Consider the following 21,118-nt stretch of genomic DNA (forward strand, 5'->3'; position numbering starts at 1 on the left):
AAAAAAAAAAGAGGGAGTGGATATATGTATACTTATGGCTGATTCATGTTGTATTTAGAAACTAACACAACATTGTAAAACAATTATCCTCCAAATAAAAATTTTTTAAATAGTAAAAGTGCCAGTTCTCAGGCCTGACTCCAGACTAACTGAATCAGCAGTTCTGGGGGCACCAGCATTTCCTTTGTAACAAGCTCTTGAGTGACTCTCCAGGTGACTCTCTCACAGGCAGAAGGGGGGAGAACCAGTTCTGCCTGATCTCCAAGCCACCCCTTACCCCAGACCAAAATCTATGTCTGGTCTCTCTCCAATCTATATGATGTGCATGGCTCATCAGAGTTTCTGCCATAAACCAAATAAGAAGAAGCCTGCCCTATTTGAACAATGGGAACACCCTCTAATCACTTAATTCTCTCCTCAAAGAATGAATGAATAAGAATTTTTTAAAAAGAAAGAATAATTATATTAATTTCAGAATTAATCTTGTAGAAGTCTTTTGTCATTTCAGAATTGAATCTTATTTTGATATAAACAATGTCATGTAATCTATTAAGGATGCAGAAAATTATTAGAAATAAAATATAATTAAACATTTTTGGCATGAAAACAGAATTGCTGTAGTAACTAGTTAGAACTCTGAGCGTCGCTGTTCACCAAGTGGGAAAGAAGCTGCCGCTGATGCGATCAGACTCTGCTCCTTCCGCACAAAACACCCGCGGATCAGAGAAGCTCCTGGGAAAAGTCGCCCTCCCGCACCCCTCTTCTCATAAAGGAATTGTTCCTGTTGGCTTTAGAGAAATAAGGAAACAGCAGGCTGGAACCAGGACTAAGAGAAAACTGGTCTGAGAGAGGCAATGGCGGATCCACTGAGGGGTTGGGGCTGCAGTGAGCCGTTCCTGCTCTTCATGCTCCTGGGGACGCTGTGGGAAGCTGGGGCCGGGCACATCCGCTACTCGGTACCAGAGGAGCTGGACAAAGGCTCCTTCGTGGGTAACATCGCCAAGGATCTCGGGCTGGAGCCCCGGGAGCTGGCGGAGCGCGGAGTCCGCATCGTCTCCAGAGGTAGGACGCAGCTCTTTGCTCTGAACCCGCGAAGCGGCAGCTTAGTCACTGCAGACAGGATAGACCGGGAGGAGCTCTGCGCTCAGAGCGCGCGGTGTCTAGTGAGTTTTAACATCTTGGTTGAGAATAAAATGAAAATGTATGGGGTAGAAGTAGAAATAACCGATATTAATGATAACTTCCCGCGTTTCCGGGATGAGGAAGTAAAAGTAAAAGTCAATGAAAATGCGGCGGTGGGAACACCATTAGTACTTCCCTTCGCTCGAGATGCGGATGTGGGTGTGAACTCCCTCCAGAGGTATCAGCTCAGCTCCAATATACACTTCTCTTTGGATGAGAAAAGCGGAAGAGACGGACAGAGATATCCAGAGCTGGTACTGGAACAGCCCTTGGATCGCGAGAAAGTAGCTGTTCACGATCTTCTACTCACAGCTTTAGATGGCGGAGACCCCATACTCTCTGGTACCACGCACATCCACGTAATGGTCCTCGATGCAAATGATAATGCTCCCCTGTTCACCCAATCGGAGTACAGAGTGAGTGTTCCAGAGAACATAGCTGTTGGCACTCGGTTGCTCACACTAACTGCTACGGATCCAGATGAGGGAATAAATGGGAAATTGACATACTCTTTTCGCAATGAAGAAGACAAAATTTCAGAGACTTTCCAACTTGATTCCAACTTGGGTGAAATCTCAACTGTGCAACCACTGGATTATGAAGAATCCAGATTCTATGACATGGAAGTGGTAGCTCAGGATGGAGGTGCTCTTCTTGCCAGCGCTAAAGTACTAATCACAGTACAGGACGTGAATGACAATGCGCCTGAAGTACTCCTTACCTCTCTGTCCAGTACTGTCTCTGAAGACTGTCTTCCGGGAACCATAATCGCGCTGTTTAGCGTACATGATGGCGATTCTGGAGAGAATGGCGAGATTGTGTGTTCTATTCCCAGGAACTTACCCTTTAAACTGGAAAAGTCAGTTGATAATTACTATCACTTACTAACAACTAGAGCCCTGGACAGAGAAGAGATCTCAGATTACAACATCACAGTAACTGCCACTGACTGTGGAAATCCACCACTGTCTACAGAAAACCACATCTTCCTGAAAGTGGCAGACATCAACGACAACCCTCCCATTTTCCCTCACACCTCATACTACACCTACATCCCAGAAAACAACCCCAGAGGCATCTCGATCTTCTCTGTAAATGCCCACGATCCCGACAGCGGCAACAACGCCCAGGTCACTTATGCTTTGGCTGAGGACAAATTTCAGGGAACACCTCTGTCATCCTATGTGTCCATCAACTCTGACACGGGAGCCCTGTATGCACTGAGGTCTTTTGACTACGAGCAGGTTAGAGAACTGCAACTGTGGGTGACAGCCAGTGACAATGGAGACCCTCCACTCAGCAGCAATGTGTCCCTGAGCCTGTTCATCCTGGACCAGAACGACAATGCACCTGAAATCTTGTATCCTGCCCTCCCCGTCGATGGCTCCACGGGTGTGGAGCTGGCACCCCGCTCTGCAGAGCCTGGCTACCTGGTCACCAAGGTGGTGGCAGTGGACAGAGACTCAGGACAGAATGCCTGGCTGTCCTACCGCCTGCTCAAGGCCAGCGAGCCAGGACTCTTCACAGTGGGGCTGCACACGGGCGAGTTGCGCACAGCGCGGGCGCTGCTGGACAGAGACGCGGTCAAGCAGAGCCTGGTGGTGGTGGTCCAGGATCACGGCCAGCCTCCTCTTTCTGCCACAGTCACGCTCACGGTGGCTGTGGCCGACAGCATCCCAGATGTCCTGGCCGACTTGGGCAGCCTCAAACCCTCCACTGACCCTGACGACTCAGGTCTCACTTTGTACCTGGTGGTGGCTGTGGCCTCGGTCTCCTGCGTCTTCCTCGCCTTTGTCATCGCACTGCTGACTCTCAGACTGCGGCGCTGGTACACGTCGCGTGCCCTGCAGGCTTCGGGCATCGGGTTGGCAGGCTTGCCCGCCTCTCACTTTGTGGGCATGGACGGGGTGCGGGCTTTCCTGCAGACCTATTCGCAAGAGGTCTCGCTCACCGCGGACTCTCGGGGGAGTCACGTGATCTTCCCACAGCCCAACTACGCAGACACGCTCATCAGCCAGGAGAGCTGTGAGAAAAGCGAGCCTCTCCTGATACCTGAGAAGATAAACGCAAAGGAAAGAGAGCTAGAAGTTCTTCAGGTGAGTTTTCTTTTTCAGTAGGGATGCTTGGAGCGTTTTCATTTGTTTTCATCATTTTTCTCCCACATTCAAAATCGCTTAATTATGTAGTGAATCATTATTTATTTGATTTATTTACTGATGAACTTGATTTAATTTAATAATTGATGTTTTCTCCACTTGTTTTCTAATTATATTTTGAGTTTAATGTTTCTTTCTAGAATATGTGGGTTTTTTAGAAACTCTAGCTGATTTCCAGATGCTTAAGTGAAGCAAGGATTATTTTTTTAAAGTGGCTATACATAATCATTTTATCCAAAGACTTTCTTATACCAGAACTGATTGTTAATAGTTGTTTGATTAGTCCAAATTGTTAGATGTAATGTTCTCTTTTGAATATTTGCCTAAGCACCATAGTACATGTGTTTGGAAAAAGTATTCCACAGCATTGGTATTTTAGTACCTGCAATTTAGTAATAATAATAATTTGCATAAATCAGTGGAAGAATATGGAAAACATGGTGAATATCAGAAAGACAGATTAAATTTATAGTGATGATAATATCTGTGGCATGCTAAAATCTGGAAAGCTTGGGTTAAATTATGTAATAATTGGACATGTGTATTTGTTGAGAGAAGAATTCAACAAGATGGAGCCTCTGAATTGTGGTTTAGAATAAATTCTGTGATGCTTCTTAAAATCTCCAAATAATTAGATACAGTCATTAAATACAAATATGCCATACACTTGGCATCTTCTGGTTACACACAACCCCTCCACTTTGCAGGATCAATATGGACATAAATGTTTGCATTTCTGCAAGTGCAGGTACAGTTCCGCTTTATTACAAGAGTTTAAGATCTGCATTTGGAAAGTCAATTAATGGAATAAAATTCAAATGATGAAATAAAATAAGACAGGACAAGAGAAATTAAAGATAAAATCCTCTGTCTTTGTTTTATCCTCCTCCCTCCCTAATGTGCAGCATATATCTGCATTACAGGCTAACCAGAGCTCCTCAGAGATGGGAATGCCTGCCTGACTGTAAAAATCAATATTTTTTTCTTCTGATACTATCTGTGTAACTTCTTAAAAGAATAGTGCTCTTTCCCAGCTCTGTAGGGGGTCACAGTGACTTTCTGCTTGCTTTGTACTGCTTACCTGGACCATGGATCCCTGGTGAACTTTAGACAAAATATCAGTACATTATTATTATATATGATCCTTTGTCTCAAAAAATGTATATTACTGTAACTTCAACTTCTAACAGGTGGAGCAGTTCTCAGAACTTTCTGAGAAGCTGCTTCCTTGGTTATAATCCTCAGTTTGGTTTGAATAAAATTCCCTTTTTTTTTCTTCCTAACTTAATAGTTAATTAAATCTTCACTGACACAACTTTAAAAAGACATGGAGTTTAAAAAATTATTTCTCAGGGATGTACTCATCTTAAACTATGAGATTTTTCTGATGAAATACCACTTATTGGTCTGTGTGTCTCAAATTTCATGAATATGTCTTATATAATGGAAGAATTGTGTGCTCTACTCATTTTTGCATATGGTTTGCTGGAGATGATTTTTAGATCCTTTTTAAAAAAAGATTTTTCAATCTTTTAAATTCTGTGCTTTCAACAACTTGAACATCAGCTGCAAATTATGAATAAATAGGGAAAATCAGAATAAAACATTATTAACAGACCCATAGGTTACATTACTTAATAACATGAAAGGGTTATCATGCATTTGGGAATGTGGGACCACTTGATTTTTCTTTTTTAATATTTATAAGAAGGGAATCTAATTATATATGGGTAATTTTGACCTCACTGCATACAGTGTGCAGACTCACTGAATAGTGAATTCATCCAAAGAGTAGCAAGAGAATCTCTGTGATAGGTACAGATGTCATTCACTCATGCATGAAAACTCACTTTCCATTATTTTTGAAGTAAAAGAATACTGTATAGATTTGGGTATATGCTCTAGGTTCTTTTTCATGCCATGGGAAAAATTATTTTCTATATCTCTATAAACTACAATAGCCTTTACATAATAAAATGTTTGATCTACACACTGTGAGTGTATATACTATGTATACTCTATACTCTTAAATATTTGAATCTTCAGTTTCATATGTGTTGTGAACAAAACTTCCCTGTACTAACTGAAGTGTTCATACAGTGGTAAAAAAAAGAAAGAAAGAAAGAAAGAAAGAAAGGGGGGGCACTTGCTCAGTCATATTTTGAAGCAAAGTCTTGTTATTTTATGTTCGTATAGAGATACCAGTGAATTTCTGTTTAGAATCCTGGACAAATGAGCTTTTCCACTATAAGATGAGTTCTACATTGTTATATATCTTCAAGCTTTATAATGATAATGTATTATGTGGTTAAAAAACTATTTCTGAATTAATATTCTAAGATACCTATCAGAAACATGGAAATTGGAGTGCTTATTGATATGGAAGAGTGTCTATAACAAAGAGTTGAGATAATCAGGTAGTTAAAAGGTGACCAAGAAAAAGTGGACTACCTAGATCACTTTCTCTGGAGTATATCTTTATGAGGATTCATACTTCACTTCCAAAATCCAAATAATTCACCATTGCTGAGCTACATAAGAAGAAACAGTACAATTAAAGACAATGGTAACATAGTGTGGAAAAAAATAAGCTTAGTGAAATAGTTTTAAAATCATGGTCATTTAATAAAAATAGACTTGGAAACTAAAGAAAAGAGAGTTTCTTGCTTCTTACCATACTTCTGTTTTATAAGGACAACCAATCTCCTTGCTATCCATCAATTATTTGGAGAAGATTATAACATCTATCTTTATAATGGGATAAAACTAAAAGCTGTGAGATTTATAACTTTTATAAGTTAGAAGGAAAGAAAGAGCGAAATAACAACACACAGCAAGGTATTTCACGAATTTTCATATTATACTTTCTGCCACCACTTTCATTTGTGTCACTTTCCAGATATTTTATTTGGTCCTCAATTTTACTAAGGCACACAGGAAAGATGTTATTATGGCCTCTGTGTGAAATGGAAACTAAAAGCACGATGATGCAAATAAACATCTTCAGCAAGATACCTCTGGCTTTGAGGAATAAAAAGTCACCTGATTTGGAGGCATAAAGTTCAAGTTCGAAGAAATTATAGCGAGAAAGAAGATACAGTAAATATTTGAAATGCTAAAATCCTTATAGCATGGGACAAATGAGTATCTATATCAGGACACAATGGACCTGTCTTCTAGCCTGCTCTGTATTTGGAGCTGATTTAGTAATCACTAACGCAGTTCTGCAGCCGAGTCGCGGGGTGCCGCTGTTGCCTAGTGCTGAATAAAAAGTATCGGCTCCTCCTGACGCAAAGGAATCGCCTGTGGACCGCGAAATCGCGAGATCTGTGCACTTTCAGCTTTTCTGCGGCGGAAATATCTGTGCGAGAATCGGTCTGTCAAGACCTGTCAAAGAGTCTCTCCTGCTCAGAAATCCTTGGGATAATTTAGCTGTCACAGCTCTTCTGAATCAGAAGGGCAAAGGCGCGGAGGTTGGGATGGGAAACCGCTTGGGACCGAAGCTCCAGGCTGGGCGGAGGCGAATGCTGTTTCTCTTCCTGCTGTCTTTGTTCAGCCCGGCGTTTTCAGAGCAAATCCGCTACTCTATTCCAGAGGAGCTGGCCAGGGGCTCGCTGGTGGGGAACCTCGCCAAGGATCTGGGGCTTGGCCTGCGAGATTTGCCTACTCGGAACCTGCGGGTTAGTGCAGAGAAGAAATTCTTCACAGTTAACACCGATAACGGAGACTTACTTGTGAGCGACCGTATAGACCGAGAGCAGGTTTGTGGCAGGAAATCAATGTGTGTTCTGGAATTCGAAATGGTCGCTGAAAAGCCTTTGAACTTTTTTCATATAACCGTGGAGATTCAGGATGTCAACGACAACCCACCGACCTTTAGCCAAAATGTCACTGAGCTGGAAATCAGTGAACTGACCCCAACTGGAGCCGCCTTTGTCCTGGAATCTGCACAAGATTCAGATGTAGGTGTCAATTCCCTGCACCAGTACTACCTCAGCCCTGACCCCCATTTCTCTTTGATCCAGAAGGAGAACCCAGACGGCAGTAGATACCCGGAACTGGTAGTGAAGGCTCCCCTGGACAGAGAAGAGCAGTCCTGCCACCACCTGGTCCTCATGGCTGTGGATGGGGGTGAGCCAGCCAGAAGCTGCACTACCCAGATCAGGGTAGTCGTGGCAGACGCAAATGATAACCCCCCAGTGTTCACCCAGGACGTGTACAGGGTCAGTGTTCCAGAGAACCTACCCCTGGGTTCCTCTGTGCTAAGAGTGATGGCCACTGACTTGGATGAGGGCGTCAATGCTGGGATCGCCTACACTTTTATTAATGTTGACAAGGCAGTAAGACAACTGTTCAAGCTGGACAGTAAAACAGGGGAACTCACCACCGTTGGAGGACTGGACTTTGAAGAGAGAGAGAGCTACACAATTGGGGTGGAAGCAAAGGATGGTGGACATCACACTGCCCACTGCAAAATACAAATAGATATTTTGGATGAAAATGACAATGTTCCTGAGATAACCCTGGATTCTGAATCTAAATATATAAAAGAAAACACTGAGCTTGGGACTGTTGTTGCTTTGATCAAAACACATGACCTAGATTCTGGATTTAATGGGGAAGTCTTATGCCAAATAAAAGGAAATTCCCCATTTAAAATAGTTCAAGATACAAAAAACACGTACAAGCTGGTGACTGAAAGAGTCCTAGATCGAGAGAAGACTCCAGAATACAATGTCACTATCACAGCTACGGACAAAGGCAAGCCGCCCCTTTCCTCTAAAAGAAGTGTCATCTTGAAAGTTGCCGACGTCAACGACAACCCTCCGGTTTTCCACCAGGCCTCCTACGTGGTCCACGTGCCAGAAAACAACCCACCTGGCACTTCCATCGCCCAAGTTAACGCTTCGGATTCCGATTTGGGGCCAAACGGCCAGGTCTCCTACTCCATCGTGGCCAGCGACCTGGAGCCACGCGCGCTGTCGTCCTACGTGTCCGTGAACCCGCAGAGCGGCGTGGTGTTCGCGCAGCGCGCCTTCGACCACGAGCAGCTGCGCGCCTTCGAGCTGACGCTGCAGGCCCGCGACCACGGCTCGCCCGCGCTCAGCTCCAACGTGAGCCTGCGCGTGCTGGTGGGCGACCGCAACGACAACGCGCCCAGGGTGCTGTACCCGGCGCTGGGGCCCGACGGCTCGGCGCTCTTCGACACGGTGCCCCGCGCCGCGCAGCCCGGCTACCTGGTTACCAAGGTGGTGGCAGTGGACGCAGACTCTGGACACAACGCCTGGCTGTCCTACCACGTGCTGCAGGCCAGCGAGCCTGGGCTGTTCAGCGTGGGGCTGCGCACGGGCGAGGTGCGCACGGCGAGGGCCTTGGGCGACAGGGACGCGGCCCGCCAGCGCCTGCTGGTCGCTGTGCGCGATGGGGGACAGCCGCCCCTCTCGGCCACCGCCACGCTGCTCCTGGTTTTCGCCGACAGCCTGCAGGAGGCGCTGCCGGACCTCAGGGACCGCCCGGCACCCCCTGACCCCCAGGCCGAGCTGCAGTTTTACCTGGTGGTGGCCTTGGCCTTGATCTCGGTGCTCTTCCTCCTCGCGGTGATTCTGGCGGTCGCCCTAAGTTTGCGACGCTCCTCCAACCCTGCCACCTGGAGTTGCTTTCAAACTAGTTTTTGCTCCAAAACTGGACCTGGAGTCCTCCCCAACTATGGGGAAGGGACTTTACCTTATTCCTACAATCTGTGTGCTGCCACACATTCCTCAAAGACTGAGTTTAAATTTCTCAATATAAAGCCTGAAAATGCTCCACTACAAGACCTTCTATGTAATGAAGGCTTTTGTCTTGAAAGTAACAGTAATGACAATCTCCAAGTGACTTTTAATTCAGTCAACTTGCAACAGGTGAGTTACTTCAAAACCTTTTCCTCCCATAAATATCATTAAGTTTCAAGTTAAAAAGTATGCAGGCTAACTTTAGCAGTTTTTGGTGTTTTATTGATTCTTCTGGGCATAAAATGGGGATGAGAGGGTGTTTTAGAAATTCTTTGATCACCTATCTGTGTTGCAATAGTTCTTTCATAGAATGTCACTTAGTAATACTCTTGAAATTTCTATTAATTCTAAAACTGTTCAGAAACATTTTTAATATGCTAGTATCTTACATTCTCACTGTAAGATGTTATTTACATCTATCTAGACAATTAAGTGGTTTACATAAATTCAGTGTAGTCAGTCCTAAACACTATGTGTTATACATAATATAAATATAAGAATACTTTTTCATGGTAGCCTATATATTTTCACTTTCATTTTGCATTTTCTTTAAAGTATACACAAATATTGGCTAAATAGTGCAGTTCTTAATCTATGTTAATAAAAATAGATAATATCTAAAAATGACAACTCCTGTAACGTAGTTGTGGATTGGTTCTAAACATGTTCGTGGTTGTTGGTGCCCTTATTTAAAATTAGACAAATATAAACGATGGTGGAGTGTGGAGTTCAAAATTTACAGAAAAGTGTAAAAGTATTTGTGTTCTCCAAGACCCTAAGAGATGTCACAAAAATAAGCATCATTCCAAGGAACATTTAAATTTTCAGAATACGATATTTTATTCTTCCAAATGCTTTTCATTCTCGGGGAGAGAAATATTGAGTGTCATCTATGCAGATTTAGCAGAAATAAGGCCCTATGTATTGATGGTTTCCGCAGAACGGTGCAGTATTAAGTTAGGACTCTAAGCGTCGCTGTTCACTAACCCGGGTAAAGAAAGCAGTGAGAACTCGAGTTATAGCCTCAAAGCACAAAGCAGATTATACAGGAAAAGCTCTGCCGCTGCGCAGAAAGTCTTCCCTAAATCGATTCGCATCTGATCGCTGCTTGTTTACTGGCCTTGACCGCCAATTCTGAGACGCTCTAAACTGATGCGAACGTGTTCCCCCTGCTCATAATCCCAGGGAAGTCCAGAACGAGCCAGTAATGGCGGTTCTGCAAAGCCCCTGGCATTATAGCGGGTTGATCCTGCTCTTCATACTCCTGGGGACGCTGCGGGAGGCCAGGGCCGGGCAGATCCATTACTCCATTCCTGAGGAGCTGGACAAAGGCTCCTTCGTGGGCAACATTGCCAGGGATCTCGGGCTGGAGCCCCAGGAGCTGGCGGAGCGCGGAGTCCGCATCGTCTCCAGAGGTAGGATGCAGCTCTTTGCTCTGAACTTGCGAAGCGGCAGCTTGGTCACCGCGGGCAGGATAGACCGGGAGGAGCTCTGCGCTCAGAGGGCTCGGTGTCTGGTGAATTTTAACATCCTTGTTGAGGATAAATTGAATCTTTTTCCCGTGGAAGTGGAAATAGTGGACATTAATGACAATGCACCCCGATTCTTAAGGGAAGAATTGGAAGTAAAAATTATCGAAAACGCAGCCTTATCCTCTCGATTTCCACTAATGGAGGTCTATGACCCGGATGTGGGAGTGAACTCTCTCCAGGGCTTCAAGCTCAGCGAGAACAGTCACTTCTCCGTGGAAATGCCGGGTAAAGCTGATGGGCCCAAATACCCAGAGCTGGTGCTGGAGCGCGCGCTGGACCGGGAGGAACAGGCCATTCACCGCCTGGTCCTTACTGCCACGGATGGCGGTGACCCTGCCCGCTCCAGTGTGGTTCGAATCCTGGTAACTGTCCTAGATGCAAATGACAACGCTCCAGTCTTTACTCAGCCTGTGTATCGTGTGAATGTCCCTGAAAATCTACCAGTAGGTACACCAGTGTTGTCGGTAAATGCCACGGACCAGGATGAAGGCGCCCACGCGGAAGTAACATATTCTGTAGTGAGGATAACAGAAAAAATCTCAAAGACTTTCTGCCTGAATGTTTTGACTGGAGAGATATCAACTTCTGCAATTCTAGACTATGAAGACACCAGCTTTTATGAGCTGGATATTGAAGCCCGGGATCGCCCAGGTCTACAAGACAGAGCCAAAGTCTTAATTACTATCTTGGATGTGAATGACAATGTACCAGAAGTGGTAGTTACATCTGGAAGCAGATCAGTTGCTGAAAGTACGCCACCAGGCACAGTGATCATTCTTTTTCAAGTATATGATCGAGACTCTGGACTGAATGGGCTGGTAACATGTTCTATCTCAAGAAGTTTGCCATTTGAACTGGAAAAATCAGTAGACAATTATTATCGACTAGTGACGAGTACAGTTCTAGACAGAGAACGGGTATCCACATACAACATCACTGTGACAGCCACCGACAAAGGAATGCCACCTCTGTCTACAGAAATGCTCATCTCTCTAAATGTGGCAGACATCAATGATAACCCACCTGCTTTTCCCCATACCTCCTACTCTGTCTACATTCCTGAGAACAATCCCAGAGGTGCCTCCATTTTCTCAGTAACTGCACATGATCCTGACAGTCGTGAGAATGCCCAGGTTACCTATTCCTTAGCTGAAGACACCATCCAGGGGGTACCTCTGTCCTCCTACATCTCCATCAACTCTGACACTGGCATCCTGTATGCATTGCACTCCTTTGACTATGAACAGTTCCGTGACCTGCAGTTGAGAGTGATTGCAAGTGACAGCGGGGACCCACCACTCAGCAGCAATGTGTCTCTGAGCATATTTGTGCTGGACCAGAATGACAATACACCTGAGATTCTGTACCCCATCCTCCCTACTGATGGCTCTACTGGTGTGGAGCTGGCACCCCGCTCTGCAGAGCCAGGCTACCTGGTCACCAAGGTGGTGGCAGTGGACAGAGATTCAGGCCAGAATGCCTGGCTGTCCTACCGTCTGCTCAAGGCCAGTGAGCCAGGGCTCTTTGTGGTGGGACTGCACACGGGCGAGGTGCGCACAGCGCGGGCCCTGCTGGACAGAGACGAGCTCAAGCAGAGCCTGGTGGTGGCCGTCCAGGATCATGGGCAGCCTCCTCTCTCGGCCACCGTCACACTCACAGTGGCTGTGGCCGACAGCATCCCAGATGTCCTGGCGGACCTAGGCAGCCTGGAGGTCCCGCACGACTCTGACGCTTCAGGCCTCACGCTGTACCTGGTGGTGGCTGTGGCTGCAGTGTCCTGCGTCTTCCTTGCCTTTGTCATCGTGCTACTGGCGCTCAGATTGCGGCATTGGCACCTGTCGCGTCTGCTCCAGACTTCAGACAGTGGGTTGGCTGGCGTACCCGGCTCTCAGTTTGTGGGCGTGGACGGGGTGCGGGCTTTCCTGCAGACCTATTCGCATGAGGTCTCGCTCACTGCGGACTCAAGGAGGAGTCACGTGATATTCCCGCAGCCAAACTACGCAGACACGCTCATCAGCCAGGAGAGCTGTGGGAAAAGCGAGCCTCTCTTGATTCAGGAAGATTTTTGTAAAGAGCAAGACTCTGCTGTTCAGGTGAGGTTATTTGTTTTTATTGTTCTTATTTGAGCAGTAAAAGTTAAAATTCTCTGGGTTCAGTGCCTGATACTCTTAGTCTTTTGCAGTGAATTATATAGTTTTGAGAAGATTTTTCTTTTGTATCAGTAGAGGTCTATTAAATCTTAGTTTTCTCAAATTTCACCCCCAAAACCTTAATAAAGTATGTCCTGAATTTCCTTTAACGTTTCTCCTCTTGGCAAGCTCTTTGTGCCATGGGTTGCTTTCCTCTTGCTTCTTATTGTTTTTCTATTATGTGGCATATCTGAGATTCTTTGTTTTATAATGTGGAAAAACCCAGAATTATGGTATCTGATAAGGAAGATTTTTTTTCTTCCCAGTGTTAAGTAAAGCAAGTATTTTCTAAAATGGAATCTATGAGAGATATTTTCCCTCTTAACTAATTAGGAATCAAAAATGATTTTATAATAAATAAGAGTAATTGATGTATGAAAACCTGAATAATATTCCTAGAACTATCTGTTATTCTTTTCAGGACAATCGCAATGTCTATAGCCTTCAAGTTAAAATTTAAGTTAAAAAGACTTGTCTTATCTACCTCACATAAACTCTGGGAAAAGAAAATAATTTTATTAAAAAACATTCAAACTATAAAGTAGTACAGTGAGCAAGTATTTGTTTATATCACCATTTTTATAATTTTGGATTGTTAACAAATAAGTATAAGTACCTGATGCTGTATGCCTACTACAATGATTTTTTTGCAGTCTTCGTGTTTAATAGTATTTAAAAATGAATGTGAATTGTTAGATCCACCTACAAGATATATCTCTAAAAATAGAGGACTAGTGAATGAGAGTGAAGGATTAATAGTATTCAAATAAGAATTTAAATGATTTAGCACATTTAGCTCATATAAAGTAAAGCTTTTGTTACATGGGAACTCTATTCAAATATTTAAGGAAGGAAGAGTTGTCATTTAAAAGAATGATTACTCAATTCATCATAGTGCAAAGGTGTGAATAAAACTATGACATGATGAGTAGAAAGCAGCAAAGTTCTGAGTTGTTAAACAGAAAATGAATTGCCTTAGGAGCTAGAAGATTCTGTTACTGGTGCTTTGCAAAAATAAGTTGATGGTCCTGAGATTAATGGAATACAGGAGATAATATAATTTGATGAGTTGTTGGACTTCAAGGTAGCCAAGCTCTTTTCCAATCCTGAGTTTAGGGTTCTATTATTTGATAATACAGTGGATTTGCCACTTGTGCCTCTTAATTTGGTATGCACATGTAAAACAGACAATTCAGAAAATGCCTTGAAAATGAATGAGAACCTCATTTGTAACCTGAAATTGTCAGTATTCATAAAGAAAGATAATACTGAGTTGTTATCTTTAGGTTAACTGCTAAGGATAGTTAACGCATGGTTTTCTAAATCAGTGTTTACTTTCAGCAATTGTTATAAAATTATTTATTTCAAGGTTTCAAGTGTATATGACTAACCTAAAGATTACAGTCATACACATTTCAAATATAATTTTTTGGACAACATTTGTGATATGATACTTTAGTGGTTTAATCAGAATTTAATCGTAAATGATTTTAAAGACGACAATCCTGGGTATTGGTCATGGGAGTCAGATAGGCTTTTATAGAAATATTAAGATTTGTTTCATGTACTCTGAGAATGTGTTATTTTAGTATACTACCAACTCTGGATGATTAAGCTAATCTTATACATCCATTGTTAAAAAGCAAAGCTCACTAATGGTCTCATGGCTGGTAGACTGGTTTATTTTCTTATCTGCTGAGTAACTGAGATATGAGGCTAGTTTTCCTTATTCTCTTAACTGAATTACCTGTGAGTATTTCATTTAATCAAATAAAACGTCTCACTGACAGAAAACCTATTAGATTCTACTCTCACAGTAGTCATTCGTTCATATGAACTGACCAAGTCTTAAATCCTGGCAATCTTGAAATTTGCTACGTTGTGACTGAGGCTCCTTTGACTTACATACTACAGGTCATTATTAATAAGATAAGAATTCTGATTAGTTTGAGCATATAATGATTTGGAAGCACCAAGAAAAAAAAGTCCACCAAAGTATTGGGCTGCTTTATTACCCAATTCTGATCAAATGTTTGGAATGGAGATCAAAGGGGAAAGAGTAAAATCTCTGAGAGGATCATTGGAAGAAATATACATCTCTGCCTGGGGATGAATACTACACAGAACACCAAACAAATGTTTCTTCAATAGAAAAAAGTTGCTTAAAGAAAAGAGAGGACTTCCTTGGTGATGCAGTGGTTAAGAATCCATCTACCAATGCAGGGGACCTGAGTTGGATCCCTGGTCCTACAAGATCCCACATGCTTTGAGGCAGCTAAGCCTGTTGCTTCACAAGCACTGAAGCCCTAGAGCCTGTGCTCCAAACAAGAGAATCCACTACATGAGAAGCCCATGTACCGCAATTAGAGAGTGGCCCCTGCTCACTGAAGCTAGAACACAGCATGGCTAAAAATAAATAATTTTAAGGGAAAAAAAAGGAGCAAAGTAAATAACTTACTGCCTGGGAAGACAAATAAACTTTTCATAAATTTTTTAATGTAAATAAATGATTCTTCCCAACAACTCAACCAATAACACACTCCCTTTAAAAGTACAACATTATTTCAATCTTATACAGTAATTTTATGTTATATTTAAACACCTTGGTGGTTGAGTTCATTTCAGTTCAGTTCAGTCACTCAGTTGTGTCCAACTCTTTGCCACCCCACGAATCGCAGCACACCAAGCCCCCCTGTCCATCACCAACTCCCAGAGTTCACTCAGACTCGGTTCATCGAGTCAGTGATGCCATCTAGCCATCTCATCCTCAGTCGTCCCTTTCTTCTCCTGCCCCCAATCCCTCCCAGCAGCTAAGTCTTTTCAGTGAGTCAACTCTTTGCATGAGGTGGCTAAAGTACTGGAGTTTCAGCTTTAGCATCATTCCTTCCAAAGGTGGTTGAGTAGAGATCTTTAATATTTTATTTTATGTTGTAGAGTAACTTTAAGAACTTGAGTATCTCCTTTATCTAGATTTTAGCTCTAAAGAAGGTACCCAGAAGTGTTAGGTTAATCAAGACTTTTTAAAAATAGTAGAATAAGAGACGAATATGAGATGATGCTATAAATTTTGAAGTATCAGGTAGGAAAAAATCATGACATTGGGACTCATGATATCTGTATATGAAAGTTTTGGTTGAAAATGTCTGCAAGTACTCTTGATCTTTAATGACCACATACTTACACCAACAAGAAATTCAAGATTGCTACTGAACAAATAGTTTTAAATTCCTATTTATGTAGTTAATCTGAAATACTCATATTGTTTCCCTTGAACAAAAAATAAGATCTTTTATCTACTTGAAAGTGAAAGTGAAGTCGCTCAGTTGTGTCCCACTCTTTTCGACCCCATGGACTGTAGCTTACCAGTCTCCTCCATCCATGAGATTTTCCAGGCAAGAGTACTGGAGTGGGCTGCCATTTCCTTTTCCAGGGGATCTTCCCATCCCAGGGATCGAACCGGGGTCTCCCACACTGCAGACAGATGCTTTGCCATCTGAGCCACATAGTGAGAGCAAATATGATATGAATTATTTTGATAGATTAAAATGGCATTTCATTCAATTATTCTCTGTATTTTGAGGTAATGCCATCAAAGACCAGAAATAGATTACTTAGTTGCAAACTTGTCACCAACTGAGGTAAATTTTTATAGTATTACTTCTAGTTCTCCCTTCTGGTGCTGCTAGCTACTCCCCAGGGCTTAAAATAATTTATAAAACAAGGCTATTTCTTACCAGGTCTTCGTTTCAAAACAGGCCACTTTCTTCTGCAGCTATGTGAAAGAAACTTTGTTTTATTTCTGCCAGCAAAGAGTAACCTCGGATCCATCAACAATTGAGTTTTACTTCATTAATAGCAGTGGAGCAATGAGTACCTCTAAGGATCTGCTCAGGAGAGTCCAGCATGTATGCTCAAAGGTTGTTCAGAGACCCATCTTTTCTCAAGTATAGGGTATGATGATTATTTAAATTGCATAATTAAAAGAAGCAGTGACACTAACGCTTATGAATCCACAGCCAGTAGAATCTGCAAATTTCTGTCTTCTCTACAAGATGAGTTGCTTCTATAGGTAGTTGTAGCTGCTTGGCTTCTCATCTATTTCTGTTGACACTGTTTGAGCATATAGCATCAGTCAAGGCCAACGATGATTCCATTTTTTTCTTCTTAGGAAACTAGGAGTGTGGATATTTCTATTTCTACATTGGTTCTGTGATTATAAAGTCAAGGATAAAGCAATTCCCTCTCATTTTAAAATTTATTAAAATAAAGGAACTAAACGTCGCTAAGGTTTCATTCAATAAAAAGTTATTACATTACTCCTCTGCGTATTAAAGATAAAATGGGCTCTCTGCCTTATTACATAGTTGTGTCTAGAACATAAAATATGTTCAGTATTATTGAATTAATTTAATATGCTGATATAAATGTTTCTACATAATGTCTTACATATACAGGCCTTTTACACACCTTTTAAAAATAAATCATATTGTTTTATCTGCATGACTGATTTTTATATATGTGAACTGAAGTGTAAGGCAGTGTCTAAGAATCATTTCAAAGTTGCAGTGCAGAGCAGAGAATTTAAAAGAAATTATCTGGGATTAATAAACACCCATCCATGAACATTGTTACATTAAGTCACAGTTTCTTAAAATTTATTTTAAATGATATATCAGAGATGCATGAATTGAAGAAATAAAAGAATTTCAAAGGATAAAACAACTTTTTGAAAAATCAGTTACTTTGCTTCAGTATGGTGCAGTAACTTAGTAAGGACTCTGAGCGCCGCTGTTCACCAATCAGGGGAAAAATGGTTCACAAGATCCGCCGGAACCACTGAGCTTTCACAGCACAAAGAAACGCCAGACTGAGATAAACTGTCTTCCAAGCTGCACTAAATTCAGGCCTCTATACCACTGGATTCTGGGCTTCTTTTCCGAATACACAGGGCTTCACGCAGACGTCCTGGCATCCAGAAATACAACAAGAGATTGGCCAGTGTCTAAAGATCAGCAGGACAAGAATGGCGGCTCGGCAGAGGGGCGGGGACTACAGAGCATTCATCCTGCTCTCCATCCTCCTGGGGACCCAGAGCGAAGTCTGGGCGGGACAGATTCTCTACTCCGTGCCGGAGGAGACAGAGACAGGGTCTTTTGTCGGTAATATCGCCAAGGATCTGGGACTGGAGCCCAAGGACCTGGCGGAGCGCGGGGTCCGCATCGTCTCCAGAGGTAGGACGCAGCTCTTCTCTCTGAATCCGCGAAGCGGCAACTTGGTCACCGCGGGCAGGATAGATCGGGAGGAGCTCTGCGCCCAGAGCGCGCGGTGTCTGGTGAACTTTAACATCCTGGTGGAAGATAAAATGAATCTTTATCGTATAGAAGTGGAAATAATGGATATTAATGACAACTCTCCTAAATTCTTGGCGGAAGAAATGAATGTGAAAATAATGGAGAATACAGCTCCTGGGGTGCGATTTCCTTTAAATGAGGCTAGGGATCCGGATGTGGGCACGAACTCTCTCCAGAGCTACCACCTCAGCCCCAATCGCCACTTCTCCCTGGTTGTGCACACCGGAGAGGATGGAACTAAATATCCGGAATTAGTGCTGGAGCAGGTACTGGACCGGGAAGAAGTGGCAACTCACCACCTCCTCCTCACCGCCTCTGATGGCGGTGACCCACCACGATCCGGAATCGCTCGTGTCCAAGTAACAGCGGTGGATGTGAATGATCATGCGCCAATCTTCTCTTTGCCCCAGTACCAAGTAACTGTGCCTGAGAACGTGCCAGTGGGCACAAGACTGCTGACGATAAATGCTGTAGATCTGGATGAGGGAGTGAACGGGGAAGTGACGTACTCTTTTCCGAAAATTACTCCAAAAATTCTACAGATATTCCAGCTGAACTCTCACACAGGAGAATTATCAACCCTAGATGGCCTAGATTATGAAGAATCTGGCTACTATGAAATGGAAGTTCAAGCTCAGGATGGTCCTGGTAGTATGACAAGGGCTAAAGTACTGATCACAGTTTTAGATGTGAATGACAATGCCCCAGAAGTGACTGTAACATCTGTAAGCAGCTCAATCCCCGAAGACACTCCTCCTGGAACAGTAGTAGCACTTTTCTACCTTCAAGACCGAGATTCTGGGAAGAATGGCCAGGTGACCTGCACTATTTCAGAAGATCTGCCTTTTAAATTAGAAAGATCTATAGACAACTATTACAGATTGGTGACAGCAGAGAACCTAGACCGGGAAAAATTCTCTGCGTATAACATCACGCTGAAAGCCACAGATGGTGGAAGCCCACCCTTGTCCACGACAACTCACATCTCCATGAGCGTGGCAGACACCAACGACAACCCACCTGCCTTCCTGCACTCCTCGTACTCTGTCTATGTGCCTGAGAATAACCCCAGAGGCACCTCCATCTTCTCCGTGACTGCACATGACCCTGACAGCAACGAGAATGCCCGTGTCACATACTCCCTATCTGAAGATACTCTCCAGGGGCCATCCGTGTCCTCCTACGTCTCCATCAACTCAGATACTGGTATCCTCTACGCACTGCACTCCTTCGACTATGAGCAGTTCCGTGACCTGCAGTTGAGAGTGACTGCAAGTGACAGTGGGGACCCACCACTCAGCAGCAATGTGTCTCTGAGCATATTCGTGCTGGACCAGAATGACAACACACCTGAGATTCTATACCCTGCTCCCCCCACTGACGGTTCTACCGGTGTGGAGCTGGCACCCCGCTCTGCAGAGCCAGGCTACCTGGTCACCAAGGTGGTGGCAGTGGACAGAGATTCAGGACAGAACGCCTGGCTGTCCTACCGCCTGCTCAAGGCCAGTGAGCCAGGGCTGTTTGTGATAGGACTGCACACGGGCGAGGTGCGCACAGCGCGGGCCCTGCTGGACAGAGACGCGCTCAAGCAGAGCCTGGTGGTGGCCGTCCAGGATCATGGGCAGCCTCCTCTCTCGGCCACCGTCACACTCACGGTGGCTGTGGCCAACAGCATCCCAGATGTCCTGGCAGATCTGGGCAGCCCGGAGGTCCCGCACGACTCTGACGCTTCAGGCCTCACGCTGTACCTGGTGGTGGCTGTGGCTGCGGTGTCCTGCGTCTTCCTTGCCTTTGTCATCGTGCTACTGGCGCTCAGACTGCGGCGTTGGCACAGATCTCACATGCTGCAAGCTTCGGGAGGTGTCCCCATAAGTGTACCAGCATCTCAGTTTGTGGGCGTGGATGGGGTTCGGGCTTTCCTGCAGACCTATTCGCATGAGGTCTCGCTCACCGCAGACTCTCGGAGGAGTCACGTGATCTTCCCACAACCCAACTATGCAGACACACTCATCAGCCAGGAGAGCTATGAGAAAAAGGATCCCTTGTTAACATCCATAGATTTTCGTGAATGTAAGGATGAAGCCCAAAGTATTCAGGTGAGTTCAGTCATTCATTGATCTTTATATCGTCGAGAAATTATATTTTGTGTAAATGTTATTGTTTTGCAAAATACTTGATTTGAAGATGGAGTTAAAACTTTCAAGTGATAAAGCAAGATTGTTTATTTCAGTGGTGATTTTTTAACATGGAACACTTATTGACAGAGTGTTTTAGTACCATATTTACGGTGAAAGCATATGGACAAGATTGTGAATAAGTGGATAATCACATTTTTTATGTCTTGTCTTTATGTTCCTCATGGTGTTCTTAATTCATGTATTTTATAAATGAGAATGAATTGTTAAGTCTTACTGCACAAGGTTAGCAAGAAAGTACACCTCAGCCTTCTCAGGATTCTCTTTAGATTAGATCTGTAAAAGGTTGTTGAAGAAATTTTCAGTCTGCAAGCTTTTTTTGCTGTGCCCTGCTTCCACTTCCATGTACCTCTCTTTGGTGGCCTTGAAACATCTCAGTTGCTCTTGACCTATTTAAACTTTAATCACCTATTAAAGCCAGATTCTGGTAGAAGTTTTGTTGATGCTTAAAGGATGAAATTTATGTGTCAGGCTTCACTAAGATCTTTATCAGTGACAGACATGGAGTCTAATGGCATACTAAAGATCGTTGTCCAAAATCAATAAAATGAGATATCAAATAAAGTGTTAAGTGTTATAAGTAACATTTGTGAAATAGGCCATTGCATGTTTTTAACCCAAATTTTGATGTGCTGTTTTAGTGATGCAGTCACGAAAAGTGTGTATGTGAGCTCTACAAGTGGGGGAGTTGGGATGCTGGCTTTATAAAACAACCATGTCATACATTCAAGTCCTAGAGCGG

The 21,118-nt window shown here is 43.5% G+C and overlaps 1 protein-coding gene across 9 annotated transcripts in view; it reads left to right on the top strand.

Annotated features, from left to right (window-relative positions):
• LOC101105495 (protocadherin gamma-C4) overlaps window positions 1-21,118 on the top strand; it is a 171,618-nt gene that overhangs the window by 23,079 nt on the left and 127,421 nt on the right. The window contains exon 1 of one of the 9 annotated variants that reach the window (XM_027970333.2): window positions 687-3,278. The exons of 5 other annotated variants lie outside the window; for them this stretch is intronic. In XM_027970333.2, the coding sequence (XP_027826134.1) occupies window positions 855-3,278 (2,424 nt within the window). In that variant the 5' untranslated portion in view covers window positions 687-854. Of the gene's footprint in view, window positions 1-686; window positions 3,279-6,667; window positions 9,239-10,127; window positions 12,735-17,627; window positions 20,278-21,118 lie in introns of those variants that run through there. 3 more of the 9 variants (XM_027970336.2, XM_015096098.4, XM_027970331.3) reach the window with 3 other exon arrangements.

The sequence above is a fragment of the Ovis aries genome, chromosome 5 (assembly GCF_016772045.2).
Source record: "Ovis aries strain OAR_USU_Benz2616 breed Rambouillet chromosome 5, ARS-UI_Ramb_v3.0, whole genome shotgun sequence".
Classification (NCBI taxonomy): Eukaryota; Metazoa; Chordata; class Mammalia; order Artiodactyla; family Bovidae; genus Ovis; species Ovis aries.